This window comes from Streptopelia decaocto (genome assembly GCF_964273445.1).
Source record: "Streptopelia decaocto genome assembly, chromosome: 1".
NCBI classification, from domain to species: Eukaryota; Metazoa; Chordata; class Aves; order Columbiformes; family Columbidae; genus Streptopelia; species Streptopelia decaocto.
This window is the reverse complement of record NC_138663.1, coordinates 53533651-53555490: the sequence shown is the minus strand read 5'-3', so window position 1 is coordinate 53555490 and position 21840 is coordinate 53533651. Positions and strand designations below refer to the sequence as shown.

At 34.9% G+C, this 21840-nt stretch overlaps 1 protein-coding gene across 6 annotated transcripts in view; it reads left to right on the top strand.

Annotated features, from left to right (window-relative positions):
- Positions 1-21840, top strand: part of NAV3 (neuron navigator 3) — a 268312-nt gene that overhangs the window by 88790 nt on the left and 157682 nt on the right. For all 6 annotated transcript variants that reach the window (XM_082055777.1, XM_082055776.1, XM_082055774.1 and 3 more), the window contains 2 exons: positions 15516-15588; positions 19392-19569. In XM_082055777.1, coding sequence (XP_081911903.1) covers positions 15516-15588; positions 19392-19569 — 251 coding nt within the window. The remainder of the gene's footprint in view (positions 1-15515; positions 15589-19391; positions 19570-21840) is intronic.

Sequence of the window (21840 nt, the reverse complement as noted above, 5' to 3'; positions counted from 1 at the left end):
GTGAGTCCCAAGGTCACCCGTCCTAAGGTAATCTGTCCCTTCCTATCTTGACAACGGTGAATTCTGATGCTCCAGTAAATTGCAAGGCTCTCAAGAAACAATGTGGACCTGTGTTTTGGTGCATAGTCCACACAAAGTAGCTTGAGTAGTCCTGATGATACCCCAGTGATTTTATTGACTCTTTGGCTGATTTAACCCCAACCAGTTACTAGGACCACGCAGCCACTTGTTGATTCTTCCCACCCCTCAGAGGGGATGGGGGAGAGAATTGAAAGAAAAGGGAGGAACCTGTGGGTTAAGATAAGAACAATTTTTAATTGGACAGCAAAAGAAGAGAAAAACCAAACCAAACCAAACCAATAAACCCACCACCAACAGCAATATATGTATATATATATAAAATAAGTGATGCAGATTGCAGCTGCCCTACACCCAGTGACCAACATACAGCCCATCCCTGAGCAGTGATCGTGAACATTGATCCTGTACAGCCAGTCCTGGAAGAGTGGAGACCCAGACAGCAGTTCACACTTGAACATGATCACAGCAAACAGCCAGTCCTGGAAGAAAAGAGAGACAGGCTGAACAGCCATCTCCAGATGTATATGGAATATTAAGCTATTGGTAAGGAGTACTTCATTGGTCAGCCTGGATGTCAGTCTAGGTGCTGTCCTGCTATGCTTCCTCCAAGCTTCTATGTGAACCTGCAGCTGGAAAGGCGAACAAGTCCTTGATCTCTGTGGCAGCATCCAAAACGTCAGTGAGTCCTCACAGTCTTTTCATACCAACTGCAAAACACAGCCTAGATTACTGGAAAGAAAAAAAGTAATTCTGTTCCAGGTAAAGGCATGGAAAGTTCAGTGTGTTATCACATTTTTCTCATACTAAATCCAAACCAAAAGACTATGCTACCAACTACAAAGAAAATATTCTAACTACTATGAAGAAAATTATCTCGATCCCAGCAACACTAGCACAGGCATTTAAGACACTCTCCCTGTCTCTCATTTGTGAATGAAGGTTTGTGGGATCTTCAAAATTCTAGAAGCTTTGATGCACCATTGTATTTTCTACAGAGTGACCAGAGCTACTAGCTGTGCTTCTTAGGGACAGTCCAGATTAACTTTACACGAGAGATATTGAATATCATTTTGAGATGTAAGCATCGAGACCTGCAAGCAAAAAATGAAAGCACACACCAAGTATGAAAATCAGCATTTTTATTTTCTTGGACTGGGAAATCCAACTACTGGGAAGATGTTTTAATAAAGGCATAGGAATTGCTCAGATGTCTGTCTGTCATAAAGTGCTGTCTGTGGTGTAAGGTGTAAAGCAGCAGAGGGTGCCAGAAGGCAACAACTTGTGGATTCCATTGTAATTAATGGGAAAGGAAAGGGAGTGTAACTAGCCATGTTAGGGTGGAACATGGTTTGCATTGTGAATTTGGCTCTAGAAGAGAGAGAAGAAGCACTTCTTGTAATTTTAAGCACTCATGCTTTAAATTAAAATAAACACTGTGCAACAAATTGTGAAGCTTTTGGAGGTATTGTGTTGCGCATTATGCTGAGTTGACCATGCTTGTCACTGAATCATCTATACAGCTACATATACTCTACATAATATGCAGCTATACGTACTCAGTATTCCAAAGCTTGGCCATATAGCACAGGCTGCAAGACAGAAGTATAATACAGTAACACAATGTCCCAATGATGTAGTGTGTTAATTACAAACTAACATGGTAACAAAAACCACCCTCTCCTTCTACATTTGTAATTGTTAAATTCATTTTAAAAGACTTGACAACCTTCCGCTGCTCTCCTTCTGGAACATAAAGTACCAAAAATTTGATGCCAGATAAAGCTTTTTCAGCACAGATAAAAGTTTTTCAGCAATATTTCATTACTTTCAGAATGTAATACAGTTACAATGTTAGAAACTGAAGGGATACAACAGAAATTAAGTACATACTGAAATTACTATGATCAGTCCAGATGTATTTTCTCCCTCTGCCCTTGATCTTTGCTGGAACAGGAGCTGCCTATATCTGCTGCAGCTAATGTTAGCCAGTTTCATGGAAAGAATGCCAAATCTGCTTGATTTTACAGCATCTTTTACAGACTTACCATTTTGGAGTTCCTTGACTTTTATGCATAGTAACCTGTCTAAACTTGCTCTTTTATTTGGCAGTAATTATACCCAAAGAATAAACTCCTCTTTGAACCCTGTTACAAAGCCCTTCCCCCTGCAGCCTCTCCCCAGTGCCCTATTGCTGGCACATAGGAATGAGCATACACTGCTGCATCAGAGCAGTGTCCCTCTGGCTAATATTCCCTGTCTGAGAATGGCAATGCAAGCAACTATTTAGCAAGAACAAGTGACCCCAGTATTCTTTTTTTTCTCCATTGTCCTCCTCTTTCCCCAATATCTAAAGTTATTGTATTAGAGAAACTAGAAGGGGGACTAGAGGATACTCCTTTGCCTCCTCTTTCATTTGTGCATTACTGTTGTGATCACTGCTTATTCCATCACATGTCAAAATGAAGAATGCTGGGTTTCTCAGAAAAAAACCCTTCTGTCTCTTATAGCCATGTCCACAGTGATGGGACTGGGTGCAGAGAAGGCACTTTTTTTTTTCATTGATTGCAATTACTGCTCTTCCAACCTTCTATTGCTCTCAGGAGCCTGTGGATCTGCCCAGTCTGGAATGACATGAGGTACCATTGGGCAGCTGAAACTCTGTGTTAGTAAAGATTTTGGCAACAATGAACTGAACTTAAATACTGATGTTAACTCTAAATATAAATTCTGTTACAGCTAATGACCCTATTATAGGCAATACTATTAATGTACACAAAGGTAAATAGGCTTAAGCTAGCAGTAGAACAGACAAGTTACCACAAAGGCTGCTTATTTCAACAGTATTAACTAATCCTTTCTCATGTAAAGGCTCTTGATCAGGTTAATTAGTATTAACACAATCTTCTTATGTTTTTTTTTCTTTTTTTATGTAACTTGTCTGCTTAAATCCACTGTGACCTGAAACTTAACATACAAATCGTTAGAATACAGTGCAACCATTTTTATTTCAGCATAAATAAATAGCATAAAGACAGTAATCTATTTGGCAGCTTTCTGATGTGCAGAAATTATTTAAAACACTCCCAGTCTGAGGAGTCTGCTGACCATACGATCCACAGATGATCATATGACATAAATCAGAGATATGCTTATTTTAAGTTGCACTTATTTTAAGTTGGCCCAGTGTCTGGATATAAATTAGTCTGGGCAGGCTTCAGTTTGAGAGTCATGCCAAGATATATTTTTTGTGTCAGGACTTGATTGTATTCAGTCTCACAAACTGATCAAAAATATTTTTTGCTATAAAGAGTTGATATCAACTTAGAGGATTTGTTTACCTATGTGGTTCTTATAAATTATTTCAGATGGCACCCTGACCAGCACCAAACCTGTGCAGTCCTAAAAATTGAATCTAAAAAGTCTTCCTGAAATAGAAATATGTTTGTATTTTAACTTGTAGCTTTTGGCAGTCTTTAATTCTATAATAAGTATAATATGCTTTGTTTAGGCTTGTATTGTCAGCTAATTGAAACCGTATTTGAATTATTCATACCTCTTGATTCTTTAGAGTTTCTTCGGAATTACAATGGGAGCATTTCAATGACATTCTCCTCTAGGGAAAAAGTGCCACAAGAATTTTCTTTGTCCCAGGGTTTCTACACTTGAGAGCTGAGACTTATTTACATGTGATATAAATAATAGTTCATAAAGTTATCTACAATTTTATGTATTCTAACTGCACACATAACTAGCTAACCAGCTTTCCAGTCTAGTGGGCTGTTTTGCCTGTCATTCACAGATTTTCTCAATAATACCTCACAATGGTAACTTTAAATTAGTGTAGTTTTGATATGTTTTGTTTTTAAAGCTCTCAGTTCATAGACAGATGAGCCACAACAGTCCACAGTAAACATATGTGCAGTTCTTGTATATATAAGGGTTCTATTTGGATTTGTTAGCATAAACAGTTTTGAAAGATTTATGTTGTTACATCATATAAATTAATATATTTGAAGACACACACACCCTCCAAAGCCCAGCAAATGCTCATTTTTCAAGTAATACTGGCTGTATTTTGTAACTTGAAAACATTGCTTCCTCCTGCACTTCACACTTCATTGCCTACAACTGGAAGTGAAGTGGCAACAAGCAATAACTGTTTGTTCAGGCCTTATTTTATAGGCTCGAATACTTCTGATGTTTGTTATAACATTCGACTAAGAATTAAAAAACAATCCTGGCTCTATTGAATTTGAGAGCAGATACCCCATTGCCTTCCATGGTTCGAGGCACTTTTATTTTCCTCAACTGAGAATCTAGACACAAGACCTTCTGAAAATGTGTAAAATGCTTCACATGGTTATTATCATAGAACAAAAAGGTAACTGTAACAGCTGTTTATAAGCATAGTATAAAACATATGCAGCATGACCTATATATATATATATATATATATATAATGCTAAACATAGTATACAATACAAGGCTCAGGCACACTAGCAAAAGTGAAAGCCTGAATCTGAGTCTTTCAATTAGGCCTGTAGTTTAATTTTAAAAGGTTTAATAACCTATGACATCAATTCATCATTGATTTTGTTTCCTTTGAGTCTTTTTCTTCAGGGTTTAGATCTATTTGAGTCAGTAAAATGAAGACTAAACATAAAGGAATATCAGCAACTTAGTTATGTTCTCTCCTGCATATAATTTCCCCAGCACTTTAAGTTCCAGCTGGAGGACCTGCCACATAACTTTAGACCTACAGACATCTCTGGGCTGTACTTTTAGAGATTGTTAATAATAAGTATTTTTATCACTTTCCTTCTGATGAGCTCAATGTCTATAAGTATTTTCCATGGTAATATTCAAAATATATCTAATTAAAAAAAAATCAGGATGTTTACAAAATCAAAAGGCTAGAAGGATAAGAGAAAATTATCAGTGTCTCTCTTGCTAAACTGTAACATTATGACTCTTGGTGTAATCAAGAAAGCATAAAGTGCATCTGGATGGATTCCATTTGCAAAGTTCAAGAGATGCAGTGAAATACCTCATAGCTTATCTGTATACTTATCTTTTAAAGGACTCATCGTGTCACTGGTTGTAATTGCCATTGCTTCTAAAAGCTGCTTTTTTCGTTGGGTGAAATGATGGTGCTACATACTAAATAGTGGTTAAAGTAGGAACTTGAATGCTTTCAAAATTTTATTTAAATCTAGTAAAAAACCACTGTGTTGTAGACTCTCTATTGACCTAATGAAGAGAAAGTCCTCTGTTTTAAAGAACTGTGCATTTACACCAATTTTTGGAAGTTGCCAAGTTCCATAAATATTTAGATGCTTGTGCCTTGCTGACTCAGAAGTGTTGCGTAACTAAAAAACAAATTGTAGACTGGCTCACTAAAGTAACGTGTTGCTTTAAAAAACACTGTGTTTGAACAGGGTTCCTTTTATCATTGCCTTTAAAAATGTCCTCCCAGGATAGTATTTACTTTCAATTTAGTGTTCGTAGTGAATGTATAGGGCTCTTTCATGGTGACGGTCGACACAGGCCTGCGGAGATGGAAGCACTGAAATAGGGAGGTACTTTGCAACCTGGAAGAACATTTTTCCCTGCTCTTCTCTTTTGATCCATGTTGCTTTGGAGTAATATTTTAGCTTTCTAAGAAATTCATGCAAAGATATTGCAATACATTCATGGTGTTCTGAATCCAAATTCAGGACCAAATTCAGCAATATACTCCAATCAAAAATCTAACACTTTATTCTCACAATTTCTATTATAGCAGCTCAAAAGCACTACAGAAATTATCATCATATTTTCTGCTACTGTGTAGAACCAGGTAGCGGAAACACAGACAAGACACAGAAGGAATAGTGGATAAGAAAGGCAGAAAAGAGAAGGATCACACCATTATATAGGTGTACAGAGTAAAATTTTGCATTCATAGTTATTTTTTTTTTTAATATGAAAATGACCAGCAGATGTTCATAATGTTACATTTGGCCAGCTAAAAATTATGATTAAGGTTAATGCTTGTAATAGCCGAATTGTTCATTAAATCGTTGATATGCACAAACAGAAAAGACATCAAACAAAAAATTTGTATTTGCCATTACAGAGAATATCTCCCATTCCCCTCAAGCTTTCCAAGCACCAAGCCAGGGGCTAGGTGAAAATTCTGCAACACCTATGGTTGCTTTTATGTTTCTGACAGGACTGACATGACAAAAAGGATAGATTTCCCACTGTAACATTTTATTTAAAATAATACACACTCCAGCTTATACTCTGACCTCAACAGTGACCTCATACATTCTTTTATTAGCAGGTCAGTACATATGTCTGTTGAATTCTCCAAGTATTTGAGAAGTTAATCAGTTTTCACATTTCTGGGTTTACTGGTCATATTTCATGTTTGGAGTGCATGCTGGAAGAATTTGATGTGCATGTTCCTTAATATCTATTGGAAAAGGAAGTGGAAGGTATTTCAGTTTTAAAAAACACTATAATCCTTTCCTCAAAAAATAACTAATAATTAAATAACTCCTGCATCATTTCCTAAAAATTTTTGCCTGGGAGGCCTTCAACATACCAGTAGTTATTATCCTCTAAGGTAACATTCTCCCCAAATGCCTCCAGTAAATCAGTTTTTAATCTGCATACGTGGTCTCTTATTGCAAAGTCAATGCTGAGTTTGGAACAGTTTTTGGACTGATGTTATATAGTTCACTGATAGTTATTTTTATTAAATGTTCCTTATATTATTCACTGCAAGTAACGAGGAGTTTGTTAGAAAACAGTTAAGCCAAATGTGTGTGCGTGTCAATGTATTCTGCTTAACACCGTGAAATACACTATAATTTCCATAGAAAAATGGAATGTGCCTTGCATGTGAGTGAGGTAACAGGCCACGTGCAAGAGCAAGTCAGCAAAATGCGCTTAATATCTCCCAGCAGGACTGCTAACACCTGTTTTATCTGGGTGGGTTTTCAAATTTACACCACCCATGGAAACTTGACATTGTCTTTCAGTATAGTTACAAAAAAAATATTGCAATAACCTGTTATGTTATTAGAACATAAACAATGTGATATTTAAGTCTCTGTTTTTCTTTGTATTTTGCAAGGCTTACTGGAGAGCTTGTTTACCTCCCAGTTCTCCCTTTCTTCAAAATTCCCCCATTTCTACAAAATGAACTGAGAATTCACGGCAAATTTCACCCAGTCTCGGTAGTTTTTGGTCAAGGGAACAGCGCAACGTGCAGCCTGCCATACCGGGCTCTTGTACAGAGACTGCAAATTTGTAACCAGAGATTCCTCAGTCAGGTCTCTCTAAATTTTGTGTGACTCTGGACCACATTTTTCCCATTGTATTTAGTTTGGGATTTGGAAGAATTTGGGTGTGTACTCTGGTCTTCAAATTGTCCTTATTAAGTAGTTCTAGAAGTAGCAAAAAATATTCTTATTATGTAATAATACTATGTACAGTTTCTCCGTGGGGAATCTTGATGGAAATAAAGACTTTCAGACAGTCTTGCTCCATAAAAATCTTTTAGTATTAATTTAGTGTGAACACATACACGTTAATAAACATACCCAGCTTTAAATACTCAAGAAAGAAGAAAGCAGATGACTTGCTTTCAAGTGTATTAAGCTAGTTTAACCTGTGGAATATAAAAAAGAAACTAGTCTCATTGTTATATTTCAACTATAATACTTGTAAAATAAGCCCATAGGAATTTGCTTAGATTTTTCACTTTGAAAGTCTTTCGTTCTAGCTATAGTAGAGATAAATTTGAGATAACATGTTTTCTGCAGCAGGATCCTTCCTTTTCGAATACCTAGGAATCAGCTATTGTTGATAACATCATACAGCAATACAGTGTAATGCAAATACTACAACAATTTTGGAACTAAAATTTCTTGACAGCTTTTCACATAAAACAGGTAAATCAACAACAATGCCAAACTGAATGAAGCACATGGCATAGAGGGTGTTTTCTATAATGATTGAGGGTACTGACTGGTACTTTTACAAATAATTACAATAAATCTTACCATATTTTATAGCAAATAAATCAAAATTGGTCACTTTTTATGGATTAGATACCTCTTGTCCCACAGAATATGTGCAAAGACATTAGAGATTCTTTATATTTTTATTGTATTACCCTTTATAATTTTCCTAAAGAGGTGAGCAGAACTTCAGATGTGATGAACATCTGTTTTTAAGAGAAGAACAGGGGATTCCAGTTACTGAAGATTGTTTCAGTGATAATTTAAGAATCACCTAGACTCCTAAACACTGTTGAATATATGGTATTTGAAGAAAGGATAGGCAGGCAGATAAAGACATAGGACCGGGTAATCCATTTTGATATAGCAATTTTAATTTGGAAAGATGCTTTTGGCTTCAGTTGAACCCCCTTGGTGTAAGCCGGCTATCAGAAGTGGGTGTTTGGGCCCAATACGCAGCTTGACGAAATCCTAGTATGTACAGATATGTACAGCGCAGACATGATAGTGAGTAGAATAGCAGCGAGTGTATTCAGCTATCACTAGTTTGAAATGCAAAAAAATTCCTGAGTTGTTTGACTTTTATTTTTTGGCAAAGGCAGTACTGAAGCTCTGCCTATTTCATACAGAGTGAAAAAATCTGAATGTCCACCTGCCTGGTTTATGAAATCTGGCTTTGTTAAATAATCTTAATGATAAAAATGAGGATTAAAAAAATGTGAATATAGTACTGCAAGCATATTCTCATTATATCTCTGTCTTGTAGCTTTCTATCCCTATGCTTTAAACAGCGTCATAACAGCAATATGAACTAGTGAAACCAGCTGGGAAGAAAACTCAGAAAGAACAAAGCTACAAGAGAAATGAAAAATTTGGGTGTTTCCCACACCACAAGTGACTAGTCAACAAGTCACATTGTGTGCAATGGATGAGTCAATTAAGAACAGAAAGTGAACTTGTCCTTCTCAACTTCTGAGAACAGCTTTAGATGTAGCAGGTTGTACAAGACTGTATGTTTGGCCAAAAAATAGACTTTTTGGTAGTGAGTGTGGTAGGTTTAAAGAGGTATCTGTGAAAGTGTACATGACCAGTTCTCATATTGGTCTCTATTAGGCAAGGGAAGATCAGAGCTTAGGCCATATCTACAGTAAAAAATGTTGCAGTTTCTTCTAGAGCATTCAAATAACTAAGTCTACCATGAACAGTTTCATTCTCTCACCAGCTCCAACATGTGCACCAATAATGCTTTTATCCACACATGAAGGCATATTGGTTACTTGCCTGAATCTCTGTTCTTTTTAGAGCCTGCAATTAAGAGTAGAGAACCGGCACTTCACCTACTACTAAGGAAGCAGCAAGAACTCAGAAGATAGTGTCTGCTTCCATGTTTAGGTCAAGTGAAAGTCAGACAGACAAATAGTATCTGCTCTTTCACTTTTCATTTTATTAATTTTATACTCCGTGTGTTGTGAATATTTTGAGTCCAGAATGCTACCTGTAAGGCCTGAATTGTATTTTTATTTAATTTTGATTCTACTAGTGCTACAGAATTTGAATGAGAATCAGCTGTTAAATAGCAATAAATTATTTTCTAATTCTAGATTAATTTAAATCCATTGACCTCCACAAATTTTGTTAGTGAGGAATATCCATGGGAAAGAAGGAGTCAAATACAGGTCTCAGCTCAGGGTAGTACTCTGGGGAAATTTAGGAAGAAATCTTGCTGGTAAAGTGTTTTTGAAATACAATTACTGTGACACAGAATATCTCATGCTGTAATACTAATCTCAGAGGACTACAATTTAATATTGGTATTGAAAAAAAAGGAGCAACAAATACTGAACAGTTTTATGGAGTTTCTGTGCTCTGGCAGGTGAGTACATATGTGGCTCTCTGGGTTTCTGTGACAGACTATTTCCATAAGTGTCCCTAATCAGCCATCAGCAGAATGAGAAAACTTCTACAGAGCAAATAATTTCCCAAATTTATCTGAGGCTTTAGGTCATGAATCAGAATGTCAGAACACACACAGACCTACAGAATATAGTGCTGAATTAAGTGCTAAGAGAAATTATTGTTTTACTTTTGCTGTTAAAATAATCAAGAGTATTTTATGAGCATATATGTATAAAAACATTCTGTAATAATAAGGTGTCATATTTGTAAAGGTATCCCATTCTTCAGCAGGAGGAATCCAGCTTGAAGTATTCAAATAACAACTAACTTGTATATGTGTCTATATGTTCTTCTAAACCATACTGTCATAAACTTAGCGAGAGAGTCAGTCAAATCAAGATATTTTTCAAGAGCTTTTAAATACAGGAAAACGTGAAGCTGTATTAGTCATCACTACTTGTCTTCTGAGCATCCCACAATTAAATTTGTTTGGAAGTAAAGAAAGTGCCAGACAAGAGAGATTAAAGCTAATCTTGTTAACAGCAAAAATAATTATACTATATAGACATATTCTATATGTTGAGTCACTGGTGAGTTCAATCCCACAAATGAGCTCTTCCTGTAAGTCTGCTAACTGCTGGGTATTAAGTACTAATGTTTATCTACAAGCAAGACCCACAGTCTGGTTTACTGATTTATTTCTGTCAGTAAAATTTCAAATAGCTTCCAGTCAAAAGCAGATTACCCACAACCACGCAATGTAATATGTTACAGCAGATTTGTAATTTATCTTCTTTGTATGCCATGTAATGTATTAATAATATCAGAATTGTCATATTCCTGCTTAATTGTACATCATAATTTGCTCTATACTCCCTTAAAATGTGGATGTAGAAATAGCTTGGGGCTCACTAGTGCTTATGACATAAGTATTTCAGGTGAGTTTTTTTTTATAATGCTGTGTGTATGAACAATTTTAAAATGATCCGATTTATGGAAGAAGCTTAATATATTTTAAGAATAACTCGGTAGGCTTAATTTAAAAAGCATCAAATGGTGTTATCTACCTGATGATGACTGCAGATCTTAATTCCTAAATAATCATCTTAGCTGAGTTTGTCTGTACCCTTTCTTCAGTTTTGATAAGAAAGTGATTTTATTATCAGACAGAGGGTTTTTACCTCTTAAAATTAATCTCATGTAGTGCTGATTGGCTTTCAACACAGTTGAATAGCTAAGTGGACAAATATCTACATAGCAATTAAGGTTTATTCTGTCATTAATTCTTTATCCCATTTATAGATTTTAAGCTTTTTAATGTGTCAGACCTGCTGTTCAACATACTACACTTCTTCCACTATTTTGAAGCTTTAATATAAAATCAGTTCCTTGAAGCAAAAAATGTTAGGAATTGACAGTGATGGAGAGCTGTTCAGCAGTAGTCTGATCATGGCAACATCTACCTGTAGAAACAAATTTGCAAATTTGAGTCAATTTCTGTCTCTTGATATGTAAGGCAGTCTGTATATCCTGAATTCTGTACTGTAATGAAAAGCATCTTCTGCTACAGCACTTGGTAATTCTGCTGATACTATTTTCACTAATGGGGAACACCAGCTCTGTTATAAACCCATGCTTTTTGCAAGCAAATTTCATTACAGAATTGTGGGCATATGTAAGATATAAAATTGTATTAAACGTCTATGTTAAGTGTCACAATGCAAAATCTTCAGCCTTTGGTGTATAAGCAGGTAGAGTTTTACATGCTTAGTGTCAGTTCTAGGAAGAGTTTACCCCAGTGTATAACCACCCACCACTGATTACTTAAGTAAACATGGGATTCATACCACTCTTGATTGAAACAGTACTGAGGAGTGGAAGCTGCTTGAAATCCCTTAGAACTTTTGTAATTGCAAAATTACTCTCATCTGTTAGTAAGTTTGAATGAGAAGTGTTTGGGGCTGCTAGGGTTTGAGTTCAAAGAATAACTGTGGTTTGCCATCGCAAGAAGTGGGTAATTAAAACAACGTTTAGAGACACACTGAAAGCTTCAAAATCAGACAACTTTAAGGCAAACATTTTCTAGAGTGAAGAGGAAAGAAAGTGAAAATAACCCAGGAATGTATAAATGCACATCTCGTCGAGTTTCCTAACAGTTCCTGAGAGTTCTATAGTAACTGCAGTTATTATCAGAAAACTGACTGTAAGAGTCATCTTCTGACATTTTCAGTGTATTATGTGGCTGTGACTTGCCACACCAAACTTGCTCAATTCACGAGTCATAACAAGACTTTATTATAATGTTAACAGTGCAACCACAGTCTATTGTCTGAAAGTTGGCCACTGCTCTTTCTTCATACACCACCACTGAGCGGGATGACTTTGGGCCTAGGGCTTCTATCATAGTTCTCTTAGTGAACTATGAAGGAAAACAGAATTTGTTTTGTAGTTCTGCGGTATACTGAGTCATTGGTGTTCATAATAATGACAAGTTTTGTCTGAGAGTTTGAGAGTCGTGACTTCAAAGACACATGCTGTAGAAGTAGATACATACAGTACATACATACAGTACAGTAACCAGGTGTCTTTTCTGTAGGATATTTTTTCACCTTAAATGTTTGTTAAGATTTATGTATTATGTTTACTATTTACTAAATATTCAGGATTGCAGATAGATATTGAGATGTTTTCACAACACATTATTGTCCAAATGTTCCCTAATAAATTAGGTTTTGTTTATAGCTATGGTCTCCTAAACTACTGCATTGGGCACATGACAATAATGAGAAACATCTTGGTTATGTTAGGAGGTCTGTTAGGAAATGTTTCAATTATTTGGAGATATGGACACTACTGACATCAGTCTGATTTTTCTTTTTTTCTGTTTGGTTTTTTTTTTTTTTTCCTTTGGCTTCCAATACTTAGTCGTGGAGCAAAATTTCCCATCTTTGAAGTAGCTGATTCTGCATTGCGGTTGATTTGAAAGTTCAAAGAGGCACTCAGTTATACAGCTAATATCCAAACAAATCTTCATTTCTTTTAAATACTTCAGGACAGGAAAATTTCCATTCAAATTGTTTTCTTATGCAGTTGACATTGTTTAAAGGTCGAGTAGAAATATTCTGATCATGTGTGTTAATTTCACGAATGATGCAGGGCTGTAATTAGAGGTCGGGGCTGAGCCATCCCAGCACCTTCCCATTGCCATCAGGAGTGGCACCACTTTTCCTCTCCCAAACCATGCCTGACTCAGGTTGGGACATGCCCTCCCCTCTGCTGACTCCCGTGCTCATCTGACCACACGGGAAACCAGAGTGACTGAAATATATTTGCATTATTTGCTGGGTGAGTTTTCTTTAGGGAGCCAGCTCCTGGTGCTCTCGGAGACACGCCGGAGCCCAGCAGAGGCAGCAGCAGCAGAGCCCCATGCTGGGGAGGAAGAGGAGGTGAGGAAGAAGCAGATCTTCCTATTTTGGTTGCAGCCAACTTTCAACTGGCTTAACCATGTTACATCTCTACACCTTATGAAATGGCCTAGTTTTGTGGGTTATTTGTTATTTTGTTTTTCATTTTGGTCTATGGGGGATTTTTGTGTGTATGTTGTTTTGGGGTTTTTATTTGGTTGGTTGGTTGGGTTTTCTTTTTTTTTTTTTTAATTTGTTTTTTTGTTTGGTTGGTTGGTTTTTTGTTTTGTTTTGTTTTTTTTTCTCATGATGTAAATGTACATAAACATTTAAGAAATTAATAGAGTTCAGGCCTGACTCCCTGCGGTTACTGTACTACCCCAGAGTTGGAGTGACCCCATTGATTTTAGGACAATTATTCTGTATTCATAGCTCTACCAATTGGTGACACCAAACTGATTTATAAAAGCATTACGGTAAACCCCAATTTTGGAGTAAATTCAGTTAGTGTTAGCTGCAGTGTTCTTCCTGGTTTGGGCATTTTTTTTTAAATTGATTTAGGAGAGAGATTATCATTCCTTATAAATGGTGGCATGTCTTTGAAAACAAGTGTTTGAAAAGACTTTATTAAAAATCTGCTTACTAATGCTTTGGAGTTTATTGTCCCTAAAAAGCACATATACAAAAAATTGCAGGTATTTATAAGTTTATAAATACTACTTGTGGATCAAGAGAGTCTGTGTGAGCTTGTAATACAAACTTCTATGGTTGGTAGTAAATAGAACATTTATCTTCCTTTCAGCTAATATCATTGTCTGAAAACAAAGGCAGAACTACAGTCATAGAAAGACAACAATAATAAAAGTCCTTCCTCCTAGGAGAGGAAGATACTGCCAAGGATCAAGTAGTTTTTATTCAAGGAATGGATTTACCTATCATGTTTTGATGGTTGAACATTGTTGATATGAGTTATTGTAAAATGTGTAAACGTACAAATAAAATTAACTGTGTGGACTTGATCTACTGCAGGTTGGTGGTTTTGTGTTGAATATTCCTTTCTTTATTTTAATGTTTTCTAATGAAAATATGTATTTAAAATACATTGTTAAACATTTAGTTTTACTTTTGTGGTTCTAATTGCCTTGAAAAAATCCATCTACATAAAAAATGTATTCTACAATCGAGTCTGTTGAAGATGTTTGACATAGGACACCTGTCTATACATATTTTCATGTTTACATAACAGCATATTTAAAGACAAAGTTATTAGTTTGAAGATTTTACATTTTTAGGTGAATGTTTGCTTCATGTAATAGAACCTGGGAGGGCTAGGGGAACCAGCTCGGCATGGTGATTCAAGAGAAAGTTTTGGAACATTCTGGCTCCCTAATCTATTAGAAAAAGACGTATGAAAGGAGTAAAACTTGTTCTGTAATTACTCATTTTAGAGGCAGAAGTTTTATCCTTTAATTGATCTACGTTTAGGCTACATGTTCTTCTCTTAGCTAAAGTTCTTGGTCTTAACTGTAGATTTCTTATAAACCGCCAACAAGAGTCAGCACTGTGTCCTTCATTAAGCAAGCACTCTTCAGAGAAGCATAAACGTTAAATAAATTAAAATTATTTAGGATAAGATTTGAAGGAAAAAATAGAATAAACCACTGCTGTTACATCATTTTCACAGAATTTCTACAGCATTGCAAGGAAATACTTTTACTAACACTTTTGTTGGAGGTTTTTGCTTACATTTTTTAGTTAGTTCAGTCACCAACATCTCCAGACATATATTCTATGGATGCTTTCATTGCTACTTGTTTGCAAAACATAAAATGCAGTTTCATGTTAAGTAGGTGGGTTGCTGATTTGCCAGCATGCCATTCTGGATCGGGCATTTATGAATTGTTTTTAAGCACCAAAGTGGACAATGAAAGCTTTATATCAATTCCCCAATTAGCAGTAATCATTCTTGTTAAACTTTGGTAAAGAGCTGTACTATGCGATGAATGTAAAGTATTCATTCCTGGGCTGCTTCTTTTTTTTTTTTTTTTTTTTTTCTCCCTGCATTTCTACATTTTGTCAAATAGTCTTATGCTGCTTGTTATTTCTGTTCATATTGCAGATTGAGAATGTTGACGTCTGCCTTAGCTTTCTGGCAGCCAGAGGCGTAAATGTCCAAGGTCTTTCTGCAGAAGGTAAGAGAAACAGATAATGAAAATAAATAATAGGACAAATAATAGTTTTTTCTGAAAACTAATTTTCTTAATAGAAATTATTTGCACCTAAATACCAAACACAGCTATCTTGAACAGCATGCAAATATAGATTAGTGACAGCAAGTGAGACAGTTTAGATTTCCTTTTTATTTTCCCTTGAAATTTAACCCAGAAATTCAGTATGTTTATGAAGCCTAAAACAATATTTTTAAAAATATGTCTTAACAGTATTAATCTTTTAATATTATCTTCACAGTATTAGATGGGTGTAGAGTTTCCCAGGCATATATTTTGGCTTGTTCATATATAGGATTCAGAATAACAATCATGGACATGAGAGTCTCGCTCAGTTAAGTAAATGCAGTGAAGACTATTTTTTAAAGCATATTATTAGTAGTAATGCCGGCAGGATGAGTCTGAAAATTATACTATTCCTTTGATGTCACATATTAAGACTGAAAGGTTTTGCTGCCTATATTATAGCCCTTCTTGTTGTATTATTCACCTCAAGTGACTGCCTAATGTGGTTACAACTAATTAAATAAATACATCAAATCAAATTCATCAAAATGTCTGTTGTAATCATTAGTATGTAATATTTGCCTTAGTAATGTAAAATTAAGTAAGGTGGATACTTTATCTTGTAAATTAATAAAATGTATACAAACATTTGTCCTGTAAGAAATTAAGCAGTTCTGCAAGGTGCTGTGCACCTTCAAAATCCCTCTGATCTTGGTGACAGCTAAAGACAATAGGTTTTAATAAGATGTGATCCTATATTTTAATTTTGCTTATAGTACAAATAAAAGCTAGAGAGAGATTTTTTTTTTTTTAGAAATGATAATTTCAGTATATTGAATATTAACCAGTGTTTGATTTTGAAATTAACTCAAAATACTTATCTTTCATGATCTTCACCTTTCCAGTACCTTAGCAAAAGTGTAACATGTCCACAGTGTGTACTGTCTATTCCCTTTGTCAACTTATGGAAAGATCCTTAAGTGATTTAAAAGAACCTCTGTATATGCTGATGAAAGAAAATATCGAACATTTACATGTTATTTTTCACTCAAAGCTGTTTGGAACTTGAAAGTTCTAGTGTAGCCTATTTTTACTTGCATATGAAATAACAATCAAATGTGTGAATAGAATTAATATATTTCATGAAAATACTCTGCATTGTTTAATACCATGACACAGCACATAACACTTGCTTTCTATAAATTGTTAAATCAACATATGAGTGCATTCTGTAATAACCTCCTATATTCATAGCTTTGTTTTGCTTTAGGAAATAATTTATACTACTATATAATCTTGAACTGTATAACATTAAGTTCAAATACTACTAAAAGCAATAATGCTACATATTGTTAAATGCAAAGACTATTTTTAAAAACTTCCATTAATTTTCAAAACCAAATTTTAATGTCAGACCTTGAATTCTGAAGTAAGATTTGAAATTAGTTTTGCCGGTTTGCAGTTAGTCATTAATCTAGCGTAAGTCCTCTAATAACTTTATAGTGATGTGAGTGCAAGTTGTCACTGAAGTGTGATTCCCTTAAATATACCGTTTTCAGCATGTACAATCTTGAATATTACAATGTATCTTGAGAAGAAATTGAGAAAAATAGACTTTTTAATAATTAAATTGTCAAGTTACCTGCATAGTATTTTGTCAGAAAATTTATATTTAAAATCCATTCAGTTCAGAAACCATAACTTTGTTTCTTGTAAGCGGCTTTGGGAAATATATCTTGTTACTACAGAGTGATTTATTAATTAGCAGTTTCATGAACAGTAAACCATGAGCTTAACAAGGACTGAAGATCGCAACAAGTTTCCCACCTCATTTTGACAGTTGAGCAAGGAGGTCTAGAACAAAAGTAATTTTCATATCTTGACTGCAGAATCTCTACTGGAGAACTCAAATGAGAAATACTAAGACAGTTACTATAAAGAAAAACACTCTTCTCCTTTTCCCTGTAAGTGTTTAGTAGATATTAGAAGATTCTGGATTTTTTCTGTTGAAGAGAAATCTTCCAACCCTTACTTGTATAAAAGTCGGAAAGAAAAAGAAGTTCAAACCTGATAACATTAGAACTAGGAAGAAACAGTTTAACACAAAATCATGAAATTTTATATAAAACATGATGAGTGGGATTTAACAAACAAAGGTTTATTTTTCTGAGCATTGTGATGCAAAAGTATAGCAATATATAAACTAGTATCACAATCAGAAAAAATAAAAAGAATGAGAGCAGCTTGAAGATACTTGGATACTTAGGTGTGTTTATTGGGTATTTTAAAGGAACTTTTAGATATAGGTTTTATGTGCTTCTTCGTAATGATCTGCCTTGAAACCAATGTGACTACAAAAGTCCTTGTTGCTTGAAAAGCTTTCTAATTCTGATAAAGTTCTTCTGCCTATCTCTGGTCGTCTCATGGGAAATCAAATATCCTGAAGGAACTTCATAGGGAAGATGAGAAAGTATGGATACTTGAAACATTTTCATTTTGCAAAGTATGTTCCAGTGTCCAGGATGTTGTTTGCTTTTGAAGAAAAGGGTTGAAAGCATAACAGCTCCAGCGTTTGCTGCCTTGGTAGTGTATGTAGTAATATTTCATTTAATCATATTGAAAGGAAGTTAATGTGGTTTAAAGGACATAAATATGGCAGTCATTGATTATAAATTCTGCTTGAAACATTATTTACGAATGGCTGTGTGACATATACAGCTCAGTATTTAGATTTGCAGGGAAGGCAGAAATTTTGGATTGCTGCATGTTAGGTTACAAGGCCACAGGCCTAATGAAAAAATTTCACGAGAAGTTCAGTGCCAAAGAAAATTAATAATGAGGTTATGAACAGACCTAAGTGCTGCAGATGATTTCATTAGAGCCTCCTGAGGCTTCTTTTTCTGACACAGAGATGCTTTATGAGCAAATGATAACATCATCGTTTTAAACCTTCATCTCAGTCCGAGGAAAGACTAAGAAAGGAATAGGAGACTTGAGAATGCTGTAGTGGCTTACCAGAATGTCAGATGGGTAGCTACTTCAAACTCATGTGAAAGCTGTAGTTTTAAAGTCTTCGTTGATCGGTAGTAATAGCAGTGTAAAATAGAAAGCTAGACATTAATGAAATTGGGAAAGTTCAAAGATGTAATTATAAACCCTATGGTCACCTTTTTAATAGGAATTTTCCATTGATCTGCTTCTCTCATGTTCCTTGCAAGGTCTTGTGAATATAAATGTGCTCATCCACAGGACTGTCATCATCTCCTCTTTCTGATTTTTCTAAAAGTCATCGCTTACTCCCTGCATGCACAGAATGTGCCCAAAAAGCAAGAGTAATTTAAATGCATGAGGTAGAAGGGACGTGTACCTAAGGCCAGAAAGATTTCAGATTTTTCTGAATGCCCTTCTGCTTACTGGGAATATTTGTGCTGTACTGAGGCAGGAATACTCATTTCAGATCACGTATGTTAAGCTTTGGTGTGCTCTTCTTTATGGCCATGTACATATGACTTAATCATGACAACGTTATCAAGATATGTGTTTATTGCAACAATGATACCTAAATAAGCAAAGATTATAACAATCAATAAAGTATCAGTGATACTTAACATAACCCTGATATTAGAGATAAATTAAGAGATATAAGGCATAAACACATATAGCTCTAGGTATGTACAGAGATGTTTTAATGTAAAATTGTTACAAAACTGAAGTCTAAACCCACAGTGTTTTCACTTCTTTTTCCTTCTTTTTTTAAATAGAAATAAGGAATGGAAATTTGAAAGCCATTTTAGGGCTGTTTTTCAGTTTGTCTCGGTACAAACAGCAGCAACATCATCAGCAACAGTACTACCAGTCTTTGGTGGAGCTACAACAACAAGTCCCTTCATCTCCAGCTGAAATCAGCCAGTCCAAAACACACCAAGATATGCAGTCAAGGTAGGTTAAAAAGTTAATTTTCTCAGGTGTAAAAGATTCTTCGTTTGTCTGTTAAAAATGATGCAAAATTGAATGAAAAAAAATGGTTATTTTAAAAGACTGGATTTTTCCTTTTTTTAAGCTATTTTTGCAATGGATGTAGGAAAAAAAATATCTTAAATATTTGTTTGGTATTAAGCTTGCACTTCTTGGGAGTAGAGCTAGAGAGAAAGCAGAGAGAATGGCCAATTAAATTTACTTCAACTTTAAATTAATTTTAAGGCATTATTACTCTTTATTGTTGATTGTACCATCCTTTGCACATTAAGCAAACCCTGAGGTTAGTATACCAGCTATTTTCATGTTTTCCTCACATACACAGTTCTATATCTAAATGAACAAGTTCAAATGAATAGCAAAATACATGGGGAAAAGGCACAACAATTAATTTCATTTGTTATAAACTGTTTGCATCTGCATTCATTCTGGTTTTGAGTGCCTAAGTCTATTTGGATGTTTTTTAAAAGGGAGGAGAAATGGCCTCAATCTAGTTGTTTATTTTAAGTGACCAGTTTATGGTTTAGTTTTAGGACAGCAAAGCACTTGGCAGAATCCTTAAATGCTGAATTGCTTTCAGGCTGAAGCCGAAACTACATTTTTAGAAGGTAGTTGCTTACTGGACGAAAAAATCAGTTTTAAATGCAAATACCTATTTAAATGGAAAGAGTATTAGCAATGTATACTTTATTCAGGAAGTTAAAAAAAAGCCATTCACATGTAGAACTATGCAAAGTGTAGTTTACTGAAGAGCTTTATATACTACTGTGTTGGGTTTAATACTTGTGTGATATTTTTGTTTGCATGTTTAAAATTTTTTGCATACTTACCGCACAATTGTATGTCTAGAATGTGATAAATCAATAACCTATTAATAGGATGGATTAAAAGTATCAGACTTCAATAAAGAAATTTTGGCTTTCAAGTCCACTCAAATCTAAATTACCCTTCCATGTTTATAATAAACACTTCTTCAGCTGAGAAAACTTTTCACACTTCAGCCTGATAGAAACCATTTTCTTGAAAGTAGGAAAGGTGTGAAAATATGTTTATAGGACAATGTTGCTGATGCCATTTTAGTTACCTCATTTGATACAAAAAATGAGATCCATTTGTGTTTGCTTTGGGCATTACAATGTGAAATGCATTTTTTTTCTCTGCTACTGAAAAGTAATGTCTTTGAATGATTTGTCTGTGAAATTTACTATTGAAGTGTGATCTAAGAAATTATGGTGTGATCCTAGAAGAATCTGACCACTTTCAACATTTTCTGAAGTTGAATTTCTGCTTTCTGAAGGATATTTAATACTGCATAAGGGGCAATAACATCTTGTTATACAGAAATTGTTTTCCTTATCCTAAGGAAGACACTTTGAATGAAGGTCTACAAGTGTTCATTACTTTAATCAGTGGAATTAAGGGCATAGCCAGCTTCATGTAAATACCTTTGGTTATTGCTTTTTGCTCATAATTTAGTAAAAGAACTGAAACATTTCCTGTTTTTCTAATTTGCCCATGGTGAATTTTTAATAAAAATATAGTTACCATGTTCCTTTATGCATCAACACTATTGCAAGGAATTCTGTTAATCTTAAAAAGCTTGGAGCAAAGCAGTTGTTTACTATTTGGAAGACAGCAATTGCACACTAGTCCTTTGTCTGCTCAGGAATGGTAGGCAAAGAGGAGATGAAGTTTTAATAAAGGTTTCTTTTCATCGTAGTTTCCCAGGATATCATAGTCCTTCGTTGCCTTTTCCTACTCTTCCATTTTGCGATGTTTAAATATACTTCATCAGGAGGAAATTCCATGTCCAGAACTGGAGCATTCATGCCTTTGCAAAGTGACATCTAAGGCTGGTTTAACAACTTTTCCATGTCCAGCAGTGTGCTTTAGTATCCTACTTTAATAACACGAGTTTAAAATTTTTTCATTCTTTAATTAAATTTCTATTCATAGCTATGTTTCAGCTACAAAATATTTCTGTGTAAAATATTATTACACTGAGATTGATACCATCTTCATTGTTTCCTGTTTGTAAATTGAAAGAAACATTTTTTCTGTTTGCTTTCACATACACAGAAGTTCAGCATATGTCACCATAAACTTCTGTACTGCCTGAGAGAATGATTTCCTCTATCTGTATGTTTTTCAGTAAAACCTTTAAGGATAAAGAAAGGTCCCTACTTCTAAAAGCTTTCCTCTGTATGAAAGATTTCTACCTTTTGCTGCATCTAC